The sequence below is a fragment of the Phacochoerus africanus genome, chromosome 5 (genome assembly GCF_016906955.1).
Source record: "Phacochoerus africanus isolate WHEZ1 chromosome 5, ROS_Pafr_v1, whole genome shotgun sequence".
Lineage (NCBI taxonomy): Eukaryota > Metazoa > Chordata > Mammalia > Artiodactyla > Suidae > Phacochoerus > Phacochoerus africanus.
The window spans coordinates 3,637,206-3,659,816 of NC_062548.1; the positions used below are offsets into that span (position 1 = coordinate 3,637,206).

Consider the following 22,611-nt stretch of genomic DNA (forward strand, 5'->3'; position numbering starts at 1 on the left):
ATACATTCCTGGTGCTGGACAGAGGCGGGGAACTGCAGCTCCCCCTCAGTCATGCAATCATCAGGGTAAACAACCGGACACTTACAACCATTCCGCACCAACAACCACTCTGCTTTTCACTTTCAATACAGTATGCCACCAGTTAACATGACATAGTCAATGCTTTATCATAAAATAGGCTTCGAGTTAGATGATTTTGTCCAACTGAAGAGCGAGTGTAGGGTAAACTAGGCTAAGCCATGTACAGTGGGCTAGGTGCATTCAATGCACCTTGGCCTCTGAATGAAACCCCATGGAGCTGTACAGAGAAATCACCAGCCTACCGCCAGGCGAGGCATTGCTTTCCTTGCCAGCCCAAACACGTGGTCCCTCGGCTGCCGAGGCCACGCCCCTTCCGCCGGAAGCTCTGCCTTCCAGGCGCAAAGCCTGCTGGACGCCCGAGCGCGTCCAATGAGCGTCCAGGAGGGCGCGATGGGCAAGGGCGGCGAGTTTGGCGGTGTCCAGTCCCCCGCAGCCTGAGCTCGTTCCCCGAACCTGGGCGCTCTGGGCTTTCAGCGTGGCCTCCAGCGGCGCTTTCCCGGATCCCTTCGCCCGCCGTCCCCGTCCTCGTCCCCCCGCCCCCCACCCAGGCCCGGCCGGTGGCGCGGTCCGTGGCGGGGCCTGCGGCGGCTGAGGGGCGCGAGCAGGTGAGACGCGCGCCGGGACGAGGGTTGCGGTCGCTGTAGTGGGCTTGGCTGGGAACCGGTTCGGGGCCAGGGCGAGGGCGGGGAGCTCCGTAGGGCCCGCGTGCGCCGCCTGGCCTGGGGTCTGTGACCACCGCCGCCGCCGGCCTGGCGCCCTCAGCGGCGTTCCCAGGGAGGGCGCCTCCCGCCAGGACTTAGCCTGGGCGGGGATGGACAGACGGACACCCAGCCCAGGCAGGCCCGCTCCGGACCCTGGCAGAGTCCCACCCTGCCCACAGCCCCCCGGGCTCCCCAGTCCTCTCCCGGGCCGCGCACGCAGGTGCACTTGCCGCCCAGCTAGGAACAGACAGTGGGCAGAGTGCCTTCCCCACCGCACACGCCGCTGGCTGCAGGGTTTTCACACTGACCCTGAGAGGGACAGACTGACACTTCCAATCTGGCCTGCCCCCTACACGTGGCTGGCCCCAGAGTGTGCCCACGTCCCTCACTGGCTCACCTGCAGCCTAGGTCAGCCTCACCCTCTTCTCCTCCCACCGAAATCTAATGTTGGCCGATTTTCGTCTCCTGCGGCCTCATGGTTTACTCCAGACTCCCTTCCATCTCTGCCTCCACAATTGAGGGCTCTGCTTGCCCGTGACAATCTCCCATCCTACCCAAGCTGAGGCTTTTCATCCATCCCGGCAGCTTAGAGTTTCCACCTGAGGATTGCAGTCCCCTGGCCTGAGATGAAAGTTCTGGGTCCCGGGCAGGCCTGGGGGCTTCCCGTGACTAGGGCAGGTGGGACCTGGCTCTGACATTTCCTTTTGCAGGAACTGCAGCTTCATCATGGACCCGGAGTGCTCCCGGCTCCTCCCGGCTCTCTGCGCCGTCCTGGCAGACCCCCGGCAGCCTGTGGCAGATGATACTTGCTTGGAGAAGCTGCTGGACTGGTTTAAAACAATAACTGAAGCAGGTGAGGGTGAGGCTGCCACTGGTGACTTTCCCTAGAGGCTAGAGGGGGTAGGGCTGCCCTCTTCTGTCTCTCTGGTGGCATTCTGTCACATCTTGAAGATTCCTCCTGTATTTGGGGAACGGCAAGCTGAGCTTGAGGGGGTGATGGGGACAGCTTGAGCTGCAGGTCTCCCATTGTTCAGGCCGTGCTCCGTGGCTGCTGAGGACACAGACAAGCTTATTCTGTTGTTAGCATTGCGTTTTTCTGTTCTAAGAAATAGGTTTTTCTTTCTAATTATGCAATGCATATTTTTAAAATACAACTTGAGCAGCACAGAGGAATAAAGAGAGAAATGAAACCACTCTGAACCCTTTTATTTCCATCCAGGCTTTTTCTTTTTTTTTTTTTGTCTTTTTGCTATTTCCCTGGGCCGCTTCCACGGCATGTGGAGGTTCCCAGGCTAGGGGTCCAATCGGAGCTGCAGCCACCAGCCTACGCCAGAGCCACAGCAACGCAGGATCCGAGCTGCGTCTGCAACCTACACCACAGCTCACGGCAACGCCGGATCGTCAACCCACTGAGCAAGGGCAGGGACCAAACCCGCAACCTCATGGTTCCTAGTCGGATTCGTTAACCACTGCGCCACGACGGGAACTCCTTTTTTTTTTTTTTTTGTCTTTTCAGGCTTTTTCTTGACACGTCATAAAGAGGTAGTTTTCTATAAAAACGACATCATACCATATACATACAGACTTTCTCTCCTTCTGTCCCAGTGCGTGTTTTCCCCACGGACGCACTGGTTTTATTGACTGTTATTTGCTCTATGAATAGACCTTAATATTGTAATTAGTTCACCATCCTTTGATGTTTGTGTTTCTGATGTGTCATCATTATAAATAACGGGAGTTCTCTTGTGGTGCAGTGGGTTAAGGATCTGGCATTGTCACTGCAGCAGCTTGGGTCACTGCTCTGGTGTGGGTTTGACCTCCAAAGAACCTCCATACTGTTCTCTAGTGGCTGCACCAGTTTACATTCCCACCAGCAGGATAGAGGGTTCCTTTTTCTCCACACCCTCTCCCGCATTTGTTATTTGTAGACTTCTTAATGATTAAAAAGTATTTCTGAATAGCTTTATTTGTGATATAATTTCCATACCATGGAATTGACCCATTTATTATCTTTTTTTTTTTCTTTTTCTTTGACACTACACCTGTGGCATATTGAAGCTTCTGGGCTAGGGGTTGAATTAGAGTTGCAGCTGTGACCCATGCTGCAGTTTGTGCCAACACCAGATCCTTGAGGCACTGAGTGAGGTCAGGGATTGAACCTGTATCCTCGTGGACACTTGTCAGGTTCTAGCTGAGCCACAATGGGAACTCCAGAATTGACCCATTTAAAGTGGTTTTTAGGAGTCCCCTGGTGGTTAAGGATCCAAGCATTGTCACTGCTGTGACTTGGGTTCGATCCTTGGTCCAGAACTTCTGCATGCCAGGGGTGCGGCTAAGAAAGTGAGTATTCGTAAATTCATTGCTGGCCTACACCATGGCCACAGCAGTGCAGGATCTGAGCTGTGTCTGTGACCTACACCACAGCTCACAGCGACACTGGATCCTTAACCCACTGAGCGAGGCCAGGGATTGAAACCACATCTTCATGGATACTAGTCAGGTTCCTTACCACTGTGCCACATTGGTAACTCCCACTTTCGTCTTCTTAAAGGAAACCTGGTATCCCTTAGCCGTTCATCTGTTCCCTCCTCGCCTAGCCTGTATTTGTTTTCCTCACTATTCTCCCTGATGAAAAGAGAATAGTCTTCCTTAGTTCAAGTTTATGTCATTAAAACCGGTTATGTTTTTGCTAATCTGAATCGTTTTTGAGAGAGAAGTGAAAACCTTATACTTTAAGATTTTGCATCGACAGTTTTTCTTTGAAATTCTATCTCCCCCCTTATATATTTTGAAGGTAGATTAGGTATGTGCAAGCTTAGGCTGTCATATCTTCCAGGATTTGTGTCTTTGAGCAATGATTTGCTTGAGCCATGAGGAAAGATTTTTGCTTTAAAGTCAGTTTTGTCTGATCGCACTCTTGCTGCAGCAGCTTTTTAAAAATTAGTGTTTGCCAACTATCTTGTTACCCTTTCCTCTGGCCTTCTGTGCCGTCAGGCTTCATCGTTTCTTTCTTTTACCCTTTACTCTTGTTTAGCCTTTGATTCTTAATGTAATCTGAGCGGCTCTGTGTTCTAACACAATTTAACCTGTTGTATTTGTTGAGCTTACTCTTCTACATGAACCTATTTTCACCACAGACTTTTGAAAAATTTCCCATGCCTCGTCATTGCTGCTTTGATCTCCTTTTCTGCCCTCCACGGCACTGACGAAGCTTGTGTTTTTTTCAGTCTGTCTTCTTCTGGTTTTGAAGTTAATGGTTACTCTGAGAAACTGGATTTAAAAGATTGAAAGTCAGTTGGACTCTCTGTTCCAACAACGTGAGGATCCTCGAGCGCTTTTGTTTACCTCCAGTCTTCCACGGTTGGTTTCCTGGTATTTTGATTCTCTTTCATTTCAAACTCCTTCAAAAGTTAACTTTTTTTTTTTTTTTTTTTTGGCTTTTTAGGGCTGCACCTGTGGCATATGGAAGTTCCTAGGCTAGGGGTGGAATTGGAGCTACAGCTGCCGGCCTCCACCATGGCAGCACGGAATCCTGTGACCCACTGAGTGAGTCCAGGGATCGAACCTGCATCCTCCGGAACACCAGTCGGATTCGTTTCGGCTGCGCCACAGGAGGAACGCCTGATGTCAGAGCTTTTTCAGACTTGCCCGCATGTTTACTGGTGTCTTTGCTTGTTGCTTCTCTCTCTGCTTCACTCTGTCTTTTTTCCTCCTCACTGAACTATGGTGCTTTTGCAAAGACCTCTCCGTGGAACCTCTCCCAGGCTTGCTGCAAATTGCCTTTCCCCCCCTGGCGCTTTTGATCAGCAGTGCAGTTGCATGTGGGCATTTCAGACGCTGTGTCTGGACGAGAATGCCTGTTGCGCTGTGTTGCCTGCTTTCCAGTTCTCGGTTTAAGAAAAAAGGATCCACGGGAGAGGTGGAAATTGTCTCCTGCTTTGATTTGCATTTCTTTCTCCCAACCAGTGGGTCAGAACATCCTTTCAGGTTTGCTGGCCATCTGTGTCTGCTGTCCACGTCCCTTGGCTGTGGCTGCGGTGTTGGCTTTCTGCTTTGTCCCTCCTCGTTGAATTAAGTTATGGAGCCTTTGCTGCAGTTGTTGCAGATATTGCCTCCCAGTTGGCCTTCGTCTGACAGCCCGAGAGAAGGTCTGGGAGTCGCCAGAATGGCCCCTTAGGGAGGTGCACCCTGTGCCCCTGGTGACACGCTTCCCAACTGGGCCTGTCTCCAGGGTCCAGTCTCCTGGTGCTACGGGAAAATCCCTGCCTGGTGGAGCTGCTGTTCCACGTGCTGCTGAAACCTCAGGACCTGAGTCCCAGAGTCCTCTCCTTCTCACTCCGCCTCGCAGGCATGTTCGCAGCCCAGGAAGACTGCTTCCAGTACCTTCAGGTGAGCCTGGGCCTCCCTCCCGAGGGACACCCCACCTCCTCCTCTTGCAGGTACACAGAGCAGTGGCGGCTGTCCTGACCCCCACGTCCCTGAAACTTGCTTCATCCTCTTGTCTTGCGTGCGTGTCCTGCAAGGCTTTTATTCCTGACTGTGAGCCGCCTGTGAAAAACTTGCCAGGAGTGGAGTTGGGGTGAAGGGCGAGCTTTATGGAGTAAGACGGAGCAGGGCTCGGCTTGGCTCAGACGCTGCCCTTGGCAGATACATCTCAGTTCAGCGGTGCAGGCTCCAGGCTCCAGGAGCCCAGCCTGGCACCAGCTCACCGAGGGACAGACGTCCCCGGATGTTGTGCCCTGAAGTGCGCTGGAGGAAATGACCTCACGTATGAGAATCCAGCCGCACCTGTGGTGTTTGGCCGTGTGTAAATCACCTCTGAGTTGCCAGAGTCCTGTTCACATGGTCTTGGCCAGTCAGCAGCTTAGGAGTCGCATCTCTCTTTCCCGGATGAAGACACGGTGACGGCTCAGCGGAGGAACCCACACAACTGGCAGAGCTGCCGCTGGCCGCTGAGGCGTGGCGCTGCAGAGTGAGCCGTCACACCGCCGGCTGCTCTCAGCAGAAACCCTCAGTCCCGGGCAGATGGCTTTTCCCAGCGCCACTGTGTCCTGGGCGCGTCCCTGTTCCCGTCCCTGCCTCTCCACGTCCTCCTCCTCTCCAAGGCTGGCCATGGCCCTAGAGGCTCGGAAGGCCGCAGACTGGCCCCTGCGTGGGGGGATGCGGGACACAGGCAGGTTCGGGGCTCAGAGTCTCTGGCCGCTTGGCTCTCCGTCCTGTTCCCTTTGCACCTGCCCCTTCACAGAGCCCGGGGGGTCCGGCAGCCCCAGGGGCCCCCTCATCAGCCCGTTGCTCAGCACCGGCCCCGTCTGCAGTAGATGCTGTCTGGGCAGGGGACCCGGGGACAGACTCCTCGGGGCAGGGGCTGAGCCTTTGTGCCCTCCCACTGGCTACCAGCTGCCCCCAGAAGGGGCTGTGCCTTTTGGGGACCATTCAGCTGTTGGGAGAGCCCATAGAGGGCCCGCCCTGGGAGCTGCCAGCAGCAGCAACACCCCCCAAGGCCTTAAGGCCACTGTGGAGTTAGACTCAGCCTCGAGTGAGTGGAAACATGTCTGCAAGGCCCCTGGTCCTCCCCCTGGAGTCGGGGGTCATTGGAGGATTCCTGTCCCTCAAGGGCGGGGGCCGGCATTTTGATTGTCAAGATAGACAGGGCTCAGAGTTAGTAACTACACCGGGGCCTCCGTTGCTAAGAGGCGGGTCTGCCACCTCCGGTGTTGCCACCTCACGGTGAACAGGAATCTCTTGCACGTGGCAGGACATGAGGACGAGGCACATTGTACTGCGGACGTCCCTAAACGGGGGCGGGTTGAGTCGGGGTCAGCCGGGGGCGGGGCTCGCGGCTGGGGTGTACGGGGGTTGAGCAGGTGTATGTGGGAGGTGGGCCAGACTCGTGGGGTGTGCTGAGGGATCGAGGGTGGGGGACCCCACATGCCAGGTGCAAGAGCCCAGCGGGCTCTGGAGACTTTGGGGGCCCTTGGGCACAGGCTGTCGTGGTCAGAGGGGCCTCCTCGGTGCTGAGGTGGGCGGCATTTTGGGGGAGGGTTTCTAAGGTGAACTGCGACAGGGTCGACCAGACTCTGTGTCCAACCCAGTTCTTCGCCTGAGGTTCTCTTCCTTGGACGGCAGCGTCGGCGGTGCTGCAGCTGCCATCGCTGGCACTTTGTGGCCACCTGCCACCTCCCAGAAGCACAGCTGCCCATAGGCCCTTGGTGTCGGCAGCTCACAAGAAGGTTCCCCCAAAGAGGTGCTTCACCCGCCTGAACAGCAGAAACGCCGGCTCGGGAACGTGCTCAGATCGCCCCTTGCCTCTCTGATTCCCAGCAGGGGGAGTTGCTGCCCAGGCTGTTTGGGGAGGCGGGCCCCCTGGGAGGAGCGGCCTGGACGGCCCCGACCGTGCGCAGCGGCTGGATCCAGGGCCTGCGCTCCCTGGCGCAGCACCCTCGCGCCCTGCCCTTCCTTGCCGACTGTGGTGAGTGCCGTCTGCCCTGCCTTCGCCCCTGCTCTGCTCGTGGTGTGCCCGGTGCTGTGTGACTCCGGGGGGGGGGTCTGCCCCCAGCTGGGCCTCTTCCCCGATGGCGGCAGTGGCCACAGTGTCACAGGGCCATTGTGAGGAGCACGCGGGGTAACCAGGGCTCGGAGGCCCCTCACCCCTGTATGTGGGTCAGACCTAGCGGCAGGGGTGGCTCTGAAGCGGACGAGAAACAATCAAAGGTGGCCGGGGCTCTAAAGCGCCTCGCCCTGCGGACCCTCGGCTCTGGTTCCTTAGCCTCTGACACCGCCTCTGCCGTGGGCGGTGCTCCAGCTCAGTGCACGAGGTTCTGCAGTCCAGGGTTTGATCCGCTCAGTGGCTGCCGTGTCCCCGCTGCCTTCCGTGGGCTGTTCCAGCTGAGCCGTGCCCGTTGTCCCCTCCCCAGGTGCCGTTGACACCATCTTCTCCCTGCAGGGAGATTCCAGCCTGTTTGTGGCCTCGGCAGCCGGGCAGCTCCTGGTGCACCTCCTGGACTTGGCGATGCGCGCCCCGCCCCGGGGACACCCCGGCCCGCAGGTGTGTGACGGGCCAGCATGCGCCCAGAAGATCGTGTGTCACCTCGAAGCCTCCCTGCGCTCCGCAGCCGCCCCGCAGCTCACGCAGGCCCTGAATGTCCTGACCACCACGTTCGGGCACTGCCACGGCCTTTGGACGCCGGGCCTTTGGGCGCGGCTGAGCCCTCTTGTGGTGCACCTGCTCGAGAAAGACCCCGTCCCAGCCTCGCACGCGCTCGTGGACCTCCTCCTCAGCGTGGCCCGGTCAGGCCCCGGGGGGCACCTGCCGGGGCGGGCAGGAGTGGGGGGGGTCCCTTGTTTTCCTTGGCAAGTCTTAGGGCAGCTGTTACACCTGCGTCCAGACCTCAGTGGCCCCCCCAAGAATGCTGCCTCGAGTAGAGGAAGCACCGTGGGGTCTGAAAGCTCACATGCCTGGGAAGGGCCTTCTGTCTCGCCGTGGTGCCGTGGGGCCGGGGTGGAGGAATAACCCTCTCTTCCTGGGGCGCTCCTCTGCAGGTCTCCTGTGCTGAGTTCTGAGAGTGGCCCGTGGGAGACTTTGGCGCTGACTCTGAGCCGCTTGAGCCCGATACAAGCAGGGCCTCTGGCTTTGGGGATCCTGAAGCTGCAGGACTGGTAAGAATTGGGGTTCATGTGTGGGGGCAGACAGAGGTCAGAGAACTTCAGGGGAGCTCCCAGCACCAGAGATCAGTCCGAGGCAGCCGTCGGGGGTGTGGCTGGGCAGCGTGTGGGTATCACGGAGGTGTCGGTACAGGCTTCGGCCTCTCTGTTCTCTCTGGCGATGGAGTAACTTCTCCTTAGGCTTCCCAGGGATAAGAGAGGCTCTTGGAGCAGCTCTGCTCAGAGCAGGGCTGGGCTCGTACCCAGGACCTGCCCAGCTGCCTTCTACCCCCCTCCCTAGTGGCCTCAGCTTGTGGATCCCGGGCCACTCTGGCGTGCCCGCCCCTGGGGTGGGTACTAGGGGTTGTGGGACGAGGAGGGGGACCCAGTAGACAGGAGTGGCAGGACGGCTTCCCAGATGTGCGCCCAGCCTGGAAGACTGTGCGGGGTCTGGAGAGGTGGGAAGGAGGGGGGAGTCGTTCCAGGGGACTGGGGCTGGTCCTGTCGGCCCAGGTCGGGGTGAAGGGGGGCACAGAACCCCCCCCCCCCCGCAACAGGGCACTAGGGGTGCAGTGCAAGAGACCTCTGGGCCCAGGGTCTCCGGATGTTCAGAGAGAGGGAGGCCCGGGAGGCTGGCTTGGAAGGAGAGCGCCTGCCAGCTTAGTCTCCCATCCACCCGGGCCCAAGCACACGGGCGGGACTGTTCCAGACCCCAGGAGAGATTGTCTCAGCGGGGCGTGCTCCCAGCAGGTGGGGCCTCCCGTCCCCTTGGCCCTGAGCAGCCACTGCCCAGGGGAGGCGGTGTGGCCAGGCCTTCCCAGGGCTCCCGAGGCCTGGGGGTGCTTTCCAGCAGCTCCGGGGGAGCCCCGTGCCAGTGGCGCGAGTGCTGGTCACGCAGCTTGCAGGGAAGCATTTCTCAAGGGGGGTGTCCGGATCTCCCGCCCACCCCTTGCTGCAGACTTGCTGGGGATATCGGGGGCAGTGCTCACTGGTCCCCTGTCCTCAGCCCACAGACCTTGAGGACCCAGGCCTCTGGCGTCCTCCTCCAGCCCCTGGCCTGTGTCCTGAAAGCTGCTGCGCAGGGCCCCGGACGCCCAGGTAGGCTGCTGGGGAAGGGGGGCAGGTGCAGGAAGGCAGGACCGTGGGGGCCTGAGTGCATCCTTGGCGCCGGCGCAGGCTGATGGGAGCAGGGTACCTGGCTTGCCGCCCTACTGAAGAGCAGGTAGCTGCAGTGTAGGCTGTCATCCCAGGTGTGACTGCTACTCCTGTTACCACCCTGGAATTACTAGGGCAGCACTGCCCCCTGTGGGCACATCTAGGGTAGCCCCCTCCTGTGAATCAGTGACCAGGCTGCAGCAGTCACACAGCAGGTGCCCGCTTAAAGGAGCTGTTTCTGGCCGACCTCCAGGCTTGCCAGATGGGGCCGCAGGCGACTCAGTGACAGTGGACACGCTTTTCTCCTCCAAGTCGGCCTGTGTGGGTCTCCTGTGCTGTGCTCTGGCCCACCTGGAGCTGCTGCAGCTGCTGGTAGGTGTGGCCCTGGCCTGTGTCTACGCTGGCAGTGGGACTTGCAGCCTGCGCTGACCCTCCCTCCCTACTCCAGCCCCAGTGCCCCTCGCCCTGGCCCCAGGAGGCCCTGCTTGAGGCTGTGGTGACAGTACTGCGGTTCTGCAACGGCTCAGCAGTCCCCGCCTCTGACCTGGGGGGCCACCTCTGTGCCATCTTGGTGGGCTGTGTCCGAGTCCAGCGAGCGGCCTTGGATTTCCTGGGGACGCTGTCTCAGAGGGCGGGTAAGTGACAGTGCTTCCTCTTGCACAGCTCAGGGGCCGGGTGAGCCCTGCAGCTGCCCGGAGACGTCCCGAGACTGCTCTCCCTGGCATCTCTTCTGGGGCCAGGGCTGGGCTCCGGCTGACCCATGGCTTCTGTCCCCCGCTTCCCTTGGATTGACACCCGCCTGGGCTGGGGAGGCCCCAGGGCTAGGAGGCAGGGTGCTTCATCTACACGCATGTGTCTCAGGCCCCCGAGAGCTGGTGACGCAGGTTTCTGCTGTCCTCCTGGAGTACCTTTCGGGCCCTGACTCCAGCCCCATGGTAGGTGCATGGGGTGCAGGGCAGAGGGGAGTGGGGAGGAGGGCGGCAGAGGTGGGGGCAGCCTCGGTGGGCTCCTCGGGCCGGAATTGCTTCTTAAAATGAGTTTCCAGGAGCGCGTGGCTGCCCGGGGTTCAGCCCAGGGCTTGGAGCTGGTGGAGGTTGGGTGCGGGGCTGCCGGGCTGTGGAAAGCAGGGAGGGGGCCCGGCCTTACAGGGAACGCTCCACGGGGGACGTGAACCAGAACCGGTGCCCCCCCCCCCCCCCCCCCGCCGCCTTGGCGTCCCGACTCTCGTTGTTGGCCTTTCCCCTGAACCTCCCGTTCTCATAGCCCTGGGTTGAGTCGTGCTCTACGGGTGGAGCATTAGCAGCACGTGCACCGGGCAGGCAGTGGGGAGATAGCATGACAAGCCTGGTGGATTCCCAGGGGCTTTTTAGGTTGTTTCTCATGTCTTGCTGCAGAGATTTCCTGTCCCCAGTATCGGGGGGTCCTTATGGGAACTGCCCCCTCTTCTTTCTCTTGTCTTGGCTCCCAGTCTGCCACTTCCAGGTTTCTGTCTCTTGAAAATGAAGCCCTCTCCCATGTACCCCATCCTCGCCTTAAACCCAGAGCAGGGGCAGGGGCACAGGGTGTGGGTGGGGTGGGCGGTCAGCTCCGTCCTCCTGGCCCTGCAGCCCTGCCCTGCCCTGCCCACTCCAGGTTCTGAAGAAGGCCTTCCAGGCCTCACTCAGGTGGCTCCTGAGCTCACCCAAGACCCCCGGCTGCTGCGATCTGGACCCCCACGCCCAGCAGTTCCTCAGAGGTAATCCGGGCCCCTCCTGGGGAAAACAGGGAGGCCCGGGGCTGGAGGTGACCGGGGCTGGACGGGGAGGCAGGTGAGTGTGGCTCGGGCCCCTCTGAACTGCCCCGCCTTCTCCAGAGCTGCTCCCTGTGCTGCAGAAGCGCCTGTGCAGCCCCTGCTGGGAGGTGAGGGACTCAGGCCTTGAGTTCCTGACCCAGATGGCCAGACACTGGGGTGGTGAGTGCAGGGTGTCGGGTGGGGCTGGGGGGTGGGTGGGAGGGCTGGCCTGGCCTTGGAGTAGTTGGGAACTCGGACCACCTAGGCGGCCTTTGGGGGACGAGAGGCTGTGGCCTCAGCTCTTGCTCACAGCTGGTTGCGGCTGCTTGGACCCCCAGGGCAGGCTGGCTTCAGACAGGTGCTCCTTGCTTCCGAGGTGCCCAGGCTCACCAGGCAGCTCCTGCGAGACCCCGAGAGTTACGTCCGTGCAAGCGCAGTGACCGCCACAGGGCAGCTGTCTAGCTGGGGGCTGCATGCTGCCCCCACCGGCCCTGAGCACCCAGGGCTCCAGCAGGTAGGAGGCAGAGGGTCCCATGGTCATGCAGCCCACATCTGGCCACTGTCCTGGTACCCAGGGTGGAATGGGTCTGCTGCCAGCTGTGGTCACTCTGGGGCTGGGGCTCTTTGGGGCACGTTCCCTGAATCTCCACTCAGCCTCCTAGCACCCCTGTCCCTTGGACATGGTCACCCCCACTTGACAGATGAGCACGTAGGGGGCCGAAGGGCACGTCGCCTGCGGGAGGCGGAGCGGACCGAGCCCCAGACCTGCACGACAGCGAGGTCTCCCCGGTTCTCCCTGCTGCAGCCCGAAGCCATCAGCAGGAGCTCCGCCTCCCCGGCCCCCTCCCACCCCCCGTGCTCTCTCTTCCAGAAGAGCCTCCTGTCGGAGCTCCTGCACGTCCTCTCCACAGACTCGGAGGGCTTCCCCCGGAGGGCCGTCATGCAGGTCTTCACCGAGTGGCTGAGGGACGGCCACGCTGACGTGGCTGAGGACCCAGAGCAGTTTGTGGCCAGAGTGCTCCAGGCCGCGAGCAGGGACCTGGACTGGGAGGTCCGGGCCCAGGGCCTCGAGCTGGCGCTGGTGTTCCTGGAGCAGCTGCTGGGCCAGCCCGGCGTCCGCTGTCCCTACGCCGTGGCCCTGCCCAAGGCAGCCCCACCTGGCACGCTGGCCCAGGCCTTGCAGGCACTCTGCCGACTGCAGCTCTTCGAGTTCGCCTTCCGTGCCTTGTTCGACTGTGACCGACCTGTGGCGCAGAAGTCCTGTGACCTCCTCCTCTTCCTGAAGGCCAAGGCCGCTTCCTACGGAACCCCACAGGAGGAACGGGGCAGCCCCGACGTGTCCTCCGTGGAAGCCACGCTGCAGAAGTGGCAGGCAGGGGAGCACGGACACCCCCTGGGGGACCTGGAGCCCGCGGCTGTCATGGCCGTGCTCAGGTCCATGGACTTGGAGGGCCTTCAGGACACACTGGCCGAGAGCAGTGACCACGTGGAGAGGAGCCCCCAGTCGCTCCTGCAGGACATGCTGGCCACCGTGGGCGTCCTGGGGGAGAATGAGGCCGACTGCTACTGAGCAGCCTGGTGGCAACCTCCCCAGGACCCTGCTGCTGCACCACGTGCCATCCTCGGGCCCTGCCGTCCTGAGGGCTCCATCCTGGCCCGGCTGCACAAGGGACCCCCAGGGAAGCGGGACCAGGCGAGCCCAGCAAGGTCAGAGAGTCCCACGTTTTGGTGTGTATTGAGGAAGTGGCTTACTTTTTACTCAAAATAAATGTCATTTGCCAGCGTCGCTGGGTCAGCACAGTGTTCTAAGACTGCCCAGGGGTAGCCCCAGGCCCGGGGTGGTGGTGGTGGGGCGGCGGGGGCGCACAGGGTGAAGCATCTGGGAGGAGCCCTCTGCGCAACGGCCTCGAGCTTCGTGGGCACGAGGGCAGGTCCCTCTGCTTGGGCCCCTCGGTGCCTCGGGGACACCCAGGGTCAGAGAGCAACGTGACTGGCCTTGGTCTCTGGCCCCCGAGGATCGTCTCCCCAGGTCCCACCACGCCAGGTTTTCCGTCTCTGAACCCCAGGGTCACCCCGACCTCGTGGCAGTTCACCAGTCACTGTCTCTGCTGACCAGGCGGGCGGTCACTGGTGGTGACATCAGGGGAGCTGAGCTCCAGGCTGGTCCTCGGGGGCCAGCAGGTGAGACACCAGTCCCAGCTCTGCTGTCTCCCGGCCGTGTGTGTCGATTCCTTTTGAACCTGTTTCCTCATCTGCCAAAGGGGGATTTTACTATTTACTTCCCAGAGTAAGTGTCTCAGTGTTTGGAAGCATCTCGCGCCAAGAAGAAATCTCAAGAGAAACTTAAAAATAGTTTGAACTGAATGAAAATGAAATTATATTACAACATATAAAAATTTGTGAGGTGCAGCAGAAGCAGTGCCCAGAGAGATATTTATAGCACTGAACGCGTATGTGAGAAAAGAAGAGACATCTAAAACCAGTAAACTTCCACCATAGGAAACTGGATGAAGAAGAGCAAACTCCACCCAAAGTAAGCACAAGAAAACAAATAGTGAAAATTAGAGCAGAAATCAGTGAAATTGAAAAGTCCGTAGAGGAAACCTTGTAAGCCAAAAACGGGTTTTTTGAAGAGATCGATAAAATCAGCAGGCCTCTAGCCAGCTGGGAAAAGGACACAAATGCCTAGCGTCAGAATGAGGAGGGGACATCCCTTCCGACCCCCGGCAGCTGAAAGGGTAATGATGCTGAGCGACCCTGCCCACAAAGTTGACGATGTGGCCGAGGTGAACCAGTTCCTTGAAAGGCGCAGCCTGCCAAAGCGCCCCTGGAAGAAATAGACCTGAGTAGGCCTGCGTCTGTAAGAGAAATTGCATCAATAGTTAACAACCTTCCAAAAAAGCTCCAGGCCCGGATGGGTTCATCGGCGAATTCCGCGGAACATTTAAGGAAGAAAGGTTACCAGTCCTCTGCCATCTTCCGGGAGGCAGAAGCGGAGGGGACACTTCCTAACTCATTCTCTGAGGCCAGCACGACCCTAACACCGGAACCAGCAAACGTCCAAGAAAACCAGGGACCAATACCTCTCATGATCATAGAGGCAGAAGGCCTTAAGATGCCAGCAGATGTAATCCGACAATGCATAGAAAGAAGAAAAAGGTTATACACCAAGATCAAGTGGGGTTTATCTCATACATGCAAGGCTGGTTCAGCATTTGAAAATCGAAGCGATCCGTGATGAGGCGAAAAGAGAAATCACACGATCATACAATAGACGCAGGAAAGGCCTTTGGCAAAACCTACTGTTATCCCCAGTTTTAAGAGCGGGCTGAGAGGTGAAGGCCTCACAGCTTCTGGAAAGCCTGCGTCCTTTCTGGCATCAGAGGAGCTTCTTGGAGAGATGTGTACAGAGGGAGCCCATGTTTTCAGTGGATACTGTCTTGTTGCACCTGAGGCGCATGGAAGTTCTCGGGCTAAGAAGCCCATCCGAGCTGGAGCTGCGACCTATGCCACAGCTGCGGCGATGCTGGATCCTTAACCTGCTGTGCCACCTGGGGAACTCTGCAGTGGATGTTTTTTAAAATGTTTCCTGTTGTCTTTGTTTTTTCTGTCATTTTACTGCCGTGTGTATATATAGCTGAGAATTTCTTTTTCATTGTTCTTGGGGTTCACTGAGATGCTTGAATCTGGAATTGGTGTTTTTCGTTGGTTTTGGCAAATTCTCGGCCACTCTCCTTCCAAATGCTGTTTCTGACCCGTATTTTCCCTTTCTCCCTCCCCCCTTTTCTTTTTCTCTCCTCCTCCATCTCCAGTATATATCTGAGCCCTTTCCTTTGCATCTTTAATCTCACTTCAGTATTTCCCATCTTTTGATTTTTGTTATATTTTATTTGTGCTTTTAAAAATTTTGTTGCCACTTTACATAGCTTCCTGCTCTGTGCTGATATCTTCAAGCTCGTATTTCACCGCTTTAAACCTAACCGGCTCAGTCGTTTTATAATCCCTGTCTGTATTCGTTATAGTAACACTGGCTGCTTATCAAACAGACCTCAAAATTTCATAGCTTAAACTAGCAGACGAGTTTGTTTATTCAGCACAGAGCAGTGTACTGCTTATCAAACAGACCTCAAAATTTCATAGCTTAAACTAGCAGACGAGTTTGTTTATTCAGCACAGAGCAGTGTACTGCAGGTGTCTCTTAATCGGGCAGCTTTCCTCCAGGTGGTGAAATGTGGACCCAGGTCCCCCCATTCTGGTGCCTTCTCATCGTCCACCTATGGTTCCTAAGGGTTTGGGTCCAGGCCAGGCATCCAGAAAGGAGAGGATCAGATAGGGGAGGGTGTTTTGGGCGAGTCCCAGAAGGTGCACGTGTTAGACCTACGTCGTTTGGCCCAGGCCTCAGCCATATGGCCGTGCCTAACTACGAGGGACTCTGGGGACTGCAGTGAGGCCGAGTGCATGGGGGCCACTGACCCGGCGTCTGCTGCCCTGTGCCTGCGCACGGTTCCAGGACCTGGAGCCTGTACGGGTCTGCTCACAGCCTGTTGTTTTCACAGGTTTTTAGTCATCTTTACATGTGTGGTGATCACTGGCTTCAAAAATGTACACGTGAGGATTCTTGGAAGCCTAGGGCGAAGGGGCCCCCTTCCATCCAGATTCACTGCTCGGACTTCTCCACACGGCCCGGTTTGCCTAGCCCTGCGTCTCAGGTCAGTGCAAGGGCAGGGCTGTGGCTCCGAGTTCTCAGGAACTTCTTTTCATTTTGATTTTTCTCCTCTTAGCACCAGGTCTGTCTTCCCTGCGGTTCCCCGAGATTCGGGGCAGGATGGAGGGGACAGGCTTAATTCTGATTTATTCCTGCCCTGAGTGCCGAGCCCTTCAGATCTTCAGTTTATTTTGGTTTTTTTTGAAGTACAGTTGATTTACAATATTGTATTCGTTTTAGGCGTGCAACCTAGGGAGTCAGTATTTTTGTAAATTACGCTCCACGTAAAGTTGCTATCAAGTGCTGGCTATGTTCTTGGTGCTGGACGATGTATCCTTGTAGCTGGCTGACTTTATACCTCGGAAGTACCTCTTCCGCCCTCCCTCGTCTGGTCCCTCCCTCCTTTCCCTCTCCCCACCAGTAACCACTAGTTTGGTCTCTGAATCTGTGCGTCGTTTTGTTTTGTCACATTCACTCGTTCATTTTTTTCGTGTTTCTTTCGATCCCACGTATACGGGGGAACTTACAGTGTTTGTCTTTCTCTGTCTGACGTATTTAAGCGTGAGCCCCTCCAGGTTTCCAGTGGGAAAATGCAGTTCTTTTGATGGCTGAGCAACATGCCATCGTGTGCACACCACATCTTTATTCCTCTCTTGATGGACACTTGAGTTGCTGCTACATCTTGGCTCGTAAATAGTGCTGATATGAACATGGGGGTGCATGTGTCTCTGTGAATTAATGTTTTCACTTTTTCTGACTATATACTTAGGAGTGTAATCACTGGGCCATAGGATAGTTCTGTTATTAACTTTATGAGAAACCTGCATGCTGTTTTCCATAGTGGCTGCACCAGTTTACATTCCCACCAACAGTGTACAAGGGTTCCCTTTTCTCCATAATCTTGTCAACACTTGTTACTTAGAGACTTTTTGATGGTGGCCACTCTGAGACGCAGAAGGTGATACCTCATTGCGGTGGTGACTTGCATTTCTTTGAGTAGCGATGTTGAGCATCTTTTCACATGCCTTTTGGCCATCTGTACGTCATCTTTGGGAAAAAATGTCTAATATTTAGGTCTTTTGCTCATTTTTAAAATCAGTCTTTTTTGATACTGAATTGTATGGGTTAGTTTGTATATTTTTGTATTAACCCCTTTATTGGTTAATATTTGCAAATATTTATTAGCTCTTTATTGGTTAATATTTGCAAATATTTTCTCCCTTATGTTAGGTTGTCTCTTCATCTTATTGATGATTTCCTTGGCTGTGCAAAAGCTTTTAAGCTTAATTACATTCCATTTGTTAATTTTTGCTTTTGTTTCCTTTGCCTTAGCAGACAGATCCCAAAAGAGTTTTGCTATGGTTTATGTCAAAGAGTGTTCTGCCTGTGTTTTCCTCAAGGAGTTTTATGGGTTCTAGTCTTTCATTAGGTCTTTAACCCATTTTGATTTTATTTTTGCACATGGGGAGTTCCCTTGCGGTGCAGCAGGTTCAGGATCTGGTGTCACTGCAGTGGCTCAGGTCGATGCTGTGGTGTGGGTTCAGTCCTTCCTTGATCCAGGAACTTCCACATGTTGTGGGCATGGCCAAGAAGGTGTTGAACATAAAAATATTTTTGTATATGATGTGAGAAAATGTTGTGATCTCAGCTTTTTACATGGAGCTGTCCAGTCTTCCCAGCACCACCTATTGAAGAGACTTTCTTTTCTTCTTTTTATATTCTTGCCTCCTTTGTTGTAGATTAATTGACCATAAGGGCATGGGTTTATTTCTGGGCTCTCTAGTCTGTTCCATTGATATAAATAGCTGTATTTATCCTGTACCGTACTTTTCTTTACTGTAGCTTTGTGGTATAGTCTGAAATCAGGGAGTGTGATACCTCCAGTTTTGTTCTTTTTTTCCCCAAGATTGCTTTGCCTATTTGGGGTCGTTTGTGGTTCCATGTAAATTTTAGGGTTATTTGTTTCAGTTGTGTGAAAAATGTCATAGGTATTTTGATAGAGAGTGCATCAAATCTATAGATTGCTTTGGGTATTATGGACATTTTAACGATGTTAATTATCCTAATCCATGAGTATGGGATAGCTTTCCATTTCTTTGTATCCTCTTCCGTTTCCTTCATCAGTTGTTTAATGGTTTCCAGAGTATAGGTCTTTCACTTCCTTGGTTAAGTTTATTCTTAAATATTTTATTCTTTTTGTTGCGGTTAAATGAGATTGTTTTCTTGCTTTCCCTTCCTGGTAGTTCATTATTAGTGTATAGAAAAGCAACAGATTTCTGTATATTAATTTTGTATCCTGCAATTGCTGAGTTAATTTACTCTTAGTAGTTTATTTATTTATTTATTTTTGTCTTTTTTGCTATATCTTGGGCTGCTCCCTCGGCATATGGAGGTTCCCAGGCTAGGGGTCAAATCGAGCTTAGCTACTGGCCTATGCCAGAGCCACAGCAATGCTGGGTCCGAGCCGCGTCTGCAGCCTACACCACAGCTCACGGCAACGCTGGATTGTCAACCCACTGAGCAAGGGCAGGGACCGAACCTGCGACCTCATGGTTCCTAGTCGGATTCGTTAACCACTGTGCCACAATGGGAACTCCAACTCTTAGTAGTTTTTTGATGTTTTCTGTATATAGTGTCCTGTCATTTGCAAGTAGTGACAGTTTTACTTTTTTCCGTTCCAATTTGGAGCCTTTTATTACTTTCATTTTTTGCTTTTTAGGGCTACACCCTCAGCATGTGGAATTTCCCAGGCTAGGGGTTGAATTGGAGCTGCAGCTGCCAGCCTATGCTGCAGCAGCAGCAACCCAGGATCCAAGCTGTGCCTGCAACATACACCACAGGTCACAGTGATGCCGGATTGTTAACCCACCAAGCAAGGCTGAGGATTGAACCCGCATCCTCATGGATACTAGTGGGTTTGTATTGCTGAGCCACAATGGGAACTCTCGCCATTTATTATTTTTCTTGTCTGATTGATGTGGCTGGGACTTCCAATACTATGCTGAATAGAAGTGGCAAGAATGGGCATCCTTGTTCCTAGCTTTAGAGAAAAAGCTTTCAATTTTCACTGTTGAGTATGTTAGCTGTGGGTGTGCCATAAATGGCCTTTAATATGTTGAGATATGTTCCTCTATACCAACTTCGACGAGAGTTTGTGAATGGATGTTGAATTTTGTCTTATCTTTTTCTGTATCTATTAAGGTGATCATGTGAATCATACCTTCCTTTTGTTAATGTGGTCACAAATCATTGATTGATTTGTAGATGTTAAACCATCCTTGTATCCCTGAAATAAAACCCACTTGATCATAGAGTATGATACTTTTTATATATTGTTGAATTCAGTTTGCTAATATTTTGTTGAAGATTTTTGCATGAATATTCATAAGAGATTTATTGACCTGTAGTTTTCTTTTTTCTTTCTTTCTTTTTTTTTTTCTTTTGTTGTACTGTCTTTAGTTTTGGTATAAGGATAGTGGTAACTTCCTAGAATAAATTTGGGAGTGTTCCCTTCTCTTCAGTCTTTTGGAATGGTTTGAGAAGGACAGATGTTAGCTCTTTATATGTTTGGTAGAATTCCCTTGTGATGTTGTCTGGTCCTGGACTTGAATTTTTTGGGAGTTTTTAATTACAAATTCAATTTCATTACTAGCGATTGAGCTATTCAGCTTGTCTGTCTCTTCCTGATTCAGTCTTGGAAGGCTGTACATTTCTAGAAAGTTTTCTTTTTCTTTATGCTGATTTGTTGGCATATGACTGTAGTATTCACTTAAAGAGTTACATCTCTGTGATACTGGTTGTTACTTCTCTTTCGTCTCTTTTGTTTATTTGGATTCTCTCTTTTTTTTCTTTATGAACCTGGCTAAAGGCTTTTCAGTTTTGTTTATCTTTTCAAAAAACCAAAGCTTGGGTTCATTGATATTTTCTATTGTTTTTTAATCTCTATTTATTTCCTCTCTGCTCTTTATTTCCTTCCTTCTGCTGACTTCGGGCTTTGTTTGTTCTTTTTCTAATTTATTTAATTATTTAATTACTCAATGAATTTATCACATCTGTAGTTGTATAATGATCATCACTACCCAGTTTCACAGGATTTCCATCTTGTAGTTCATTTAGATGTCAGGTTAGGTTATTAGAGTTTTTTTGTTTCTTGAGGTGGGCCTGTATAGATAGCTATCAACTTCTCTCTTAGAACTGCTTTTACTGCATCCCATAGATTTTGGAAAGTTGTTTTTATTTTCTTTTGTCTTGAGGCAGTTTCCTACCTCTCTGATTTCTTCATTGATCCATAGGTTTTGGGGGGGTTTTTTTAGTAGCATATTGTTTAGTCTCCATGCGTTTGTGTTTTTCCCATTTTTTTTCCTCTAATTGATGACTAGTTTCATATTGTTATGAGAAAAAAATGCTTGATATAATTTCTTCCCTCTTAAATTTGTTAAGTCTTGTTTTGTGGCCTAGCTTGTGATCTATCCTGAAGAACATTCCATGTGCACTTGGAAAGAATGCATATTCTGTTGTTTTTGGATGGAATGTCCTGTAGGTATCTACTAAGTCCAACTGATCTCACATGTCATTTAAAACCACTGTTTCCTTATAGATTTTCTGTCTGGATGATCTGTCCCTTGATGTCAGTGGTGTTAACTACTATTGTATTGTCAGTTTTTCTTTTTATGTCTGTTAATAGTTGCTTTATATATTTAGGTGCTCCTAAATTAGGTGCATATATGTTAAAGAAAGTTAAATCTTTTTTTTTGTATTGGGCCCTTTAACATTATATAATACCCTTCTTTGTCGTTTGTTAAAGACTTTGTCTTAGGTCTGCTTTGTCTGATATAATTATTGCCCCACCTTTCTTTTTTTTTTTTTGTCTTTTGTCTTTTTTGTTGTTGTTGCTGTTGTTGTTGTTGCTATTTCTTGGGCCACTCCCACGGCATATGGAGGTTCCCAGGCTAGGGGTTGAATTGGAGCTGTAGCCACTGGCCTACGCCAGAGCCACAGCAAAGCGGGATCTGAGCCGCGTCTGCATGCCCCACCTTTCTTATTTCCATTTGCATGAAATCTTTTTCCATCCCCTCACTTTGAGTCTGTATATGTCTTTAGCTCTGAAATGAGTCTGTTGTAAGTAGCATTTAGAAGAGTCTTGTTTTTTTAAAAAATCCAGTCAGCCACTCTGTGTCTTTTGATTAGAGCATTTAGTCCATTGATATTTAAAGTGATTATTGATAGAATATACTTATTGCCATTTTGTTACTTGTTTTCAGATTGTTTTTGTAGCACATCTTTGGTTTTTTGTTTTATTTTTTTTCCCCTCTTCTTTTAGTTTCTTGCCTTGGGTTTTGATGATTTTCTTTGGTGGTATGCTTGTGTTCCTTTCTTTCTAGTTTTTGTGTATCTGCTGTAGGTTTTGATTTGTAGTTGCCATGGGGTCATATTTGTTGACCTATAACTTTACTTGTTTTAAAGAGGCAGTCACTAAAGTTCAAACACATTCTAAAAGACCTATTTTTTAATCCCCTCCTTCATGTTTTGTGTGGGGTTTTTTTGTTTTTTCTTTTTAGGGCCACACCTGTGGCATGTGGAAGTTTGCAGGCTAGGGGTCAAATTGGAGCTTCAGCTGCTGGCCTACAGCACAGCCACAGCAGTGTGGAATCCAGACGACCTACACCACAGCTCATGGCAATGTCAGATCCTTAATCCACTGAGTGAGGCCAGGGTTTGAACTCACATCCTCATGGATACTGGTTGGGTTCATTACCACTGAGCCACAGTGGGGACTCCCAGGTTTTGTGGGTTTTTTTGTTTTGTTTTGTTTTGTTTGCCTTTTAGGGCTTCACCCATGGCATCTGGAAGTTCCCAGGCTAGGGGTCAAGTCAGAGCTACAGTTGCCGGTCTACACCACAGACCCAGCAACGCAGGATATAAGCCATGTCTATGACCTTCACCACAGCTCACAGCAACGCCAGATCCTTAACCCACTGAGTGAGGCCAGGGATCGAACCTGCATCCTCGTGGTTACTAGCTGGTTTCCTTTCCACTGTGTCACACCAGGAACTCCTTGTTTTGTGTCCCTTAACTGTTCATTGTAGTTGAAGTTGATTTTATAACTTTTTGTCTTTTCATCTTCATGCTCTTTTATTTCATTGGTTGATCCGCTGTCTTTACTATGTATTTACCTTTACTAGTGGGATTTTCTTCCCCTTGTAGATTCTTACTTGTTGCAGCCTTTCCTTTTCCACTTACAGAAGACCCATTAACATTTCTTTTAATTAGCATCTCTTTTTAATTTTCACTTTTCTGAGGTGTTCACTACTTCCCCTTGCATCCCGAATGGTAATCTTGCTATAGGCGGAGTATCCTAGGTTGGAGGTGTTTCCCTTTCAGCACCTTGAATATATCATGACACTCCCTTCTGGGCTGCAGAGTCTCTGCAGAAATACCAGCTGATGGCCTTGTGGGGATTCCCTTGTATGCGACTCCTTGGATCTCTCTTGCTGCCTTTAGATTCTTTCTTTCTTTCTTTCCTTCCTTTCCTTTCCTTTCCTTTCCTTTCCTTTCCT

General features: G+C 52.9%; 1 protein-coding gene across 2 annotated transcripts; it reads left to right on the plus strand.

Annotated features, from left to right (window-relative positions):
- The first annotated feature begins 437 nt into the window (after positions 1–437).
- BRAT1 (BRCA1 associated ATM activator 1) lies at positions 438–13,135 on the plus strand. Of its 2 annotated transcripts, XM_047779439.1 has the most exons (14): positions 438–686; positions 1,493–1,635; positions 5,014–5,171; positions 7,104–7,251; positions 7,697–8,069; positions 8,322–8,438; positions 9,430–9,521; positions 9,832–9,950; positions 10,027–10,213; positions 10,440–10,513; positions 11,211–11,313; positions 11,431–11,529; positions 11,688–11,863; positions 12,221–13,135. In XM_047779439.1, the coding sequence occupies exons 2-14, from the start codon at positions 1,509–1,511 to the stop codon at positions 12,917–12,919; spliced, it is 2,472 nt and encodes an 823-aa protein (XP_047635395.1). In that variant the 5' UTR covers positions 438–686; positions 1,493–1,508; the 3' UTR covers positions 12,920–13,135. The 2 variants fall into 2 exon arrangements, with proteins under 2 accessions (XP_047635395.1, XP_047635396.1); XM_047779440.1 differs by lacking the exon at positions 7,104–7,251 and having other exon boundaries at positions 7,726–8,069.
- Positions 13,136–22,611: the final 9,476 nt, after the last annotated feature.

Coding starts and splice junctions, on each gene's coding strand:
- BRAT1 (XM_047779439.1), top strand. CDS start 1,509: ATGGACCCGGAGTGCTCCCGGCTCCTCCCGGCTCTCTGCGCCGTCCTG. Junction 11,530..11,687: donor GATGGCCAGACACTGGGGTG/GTGAGTGCAGGG, acceptor TTGGACCCCCAG/GGCAGGCTGGCTTCAGACAG. Junction 11,864..12,220: donor AGCACCCAGGGCTCCAGCAG/GTAGGAGGCAGA, acceptor TCTCTCTTCCAG/AAGAGCCTCCTGTCGGAGCT.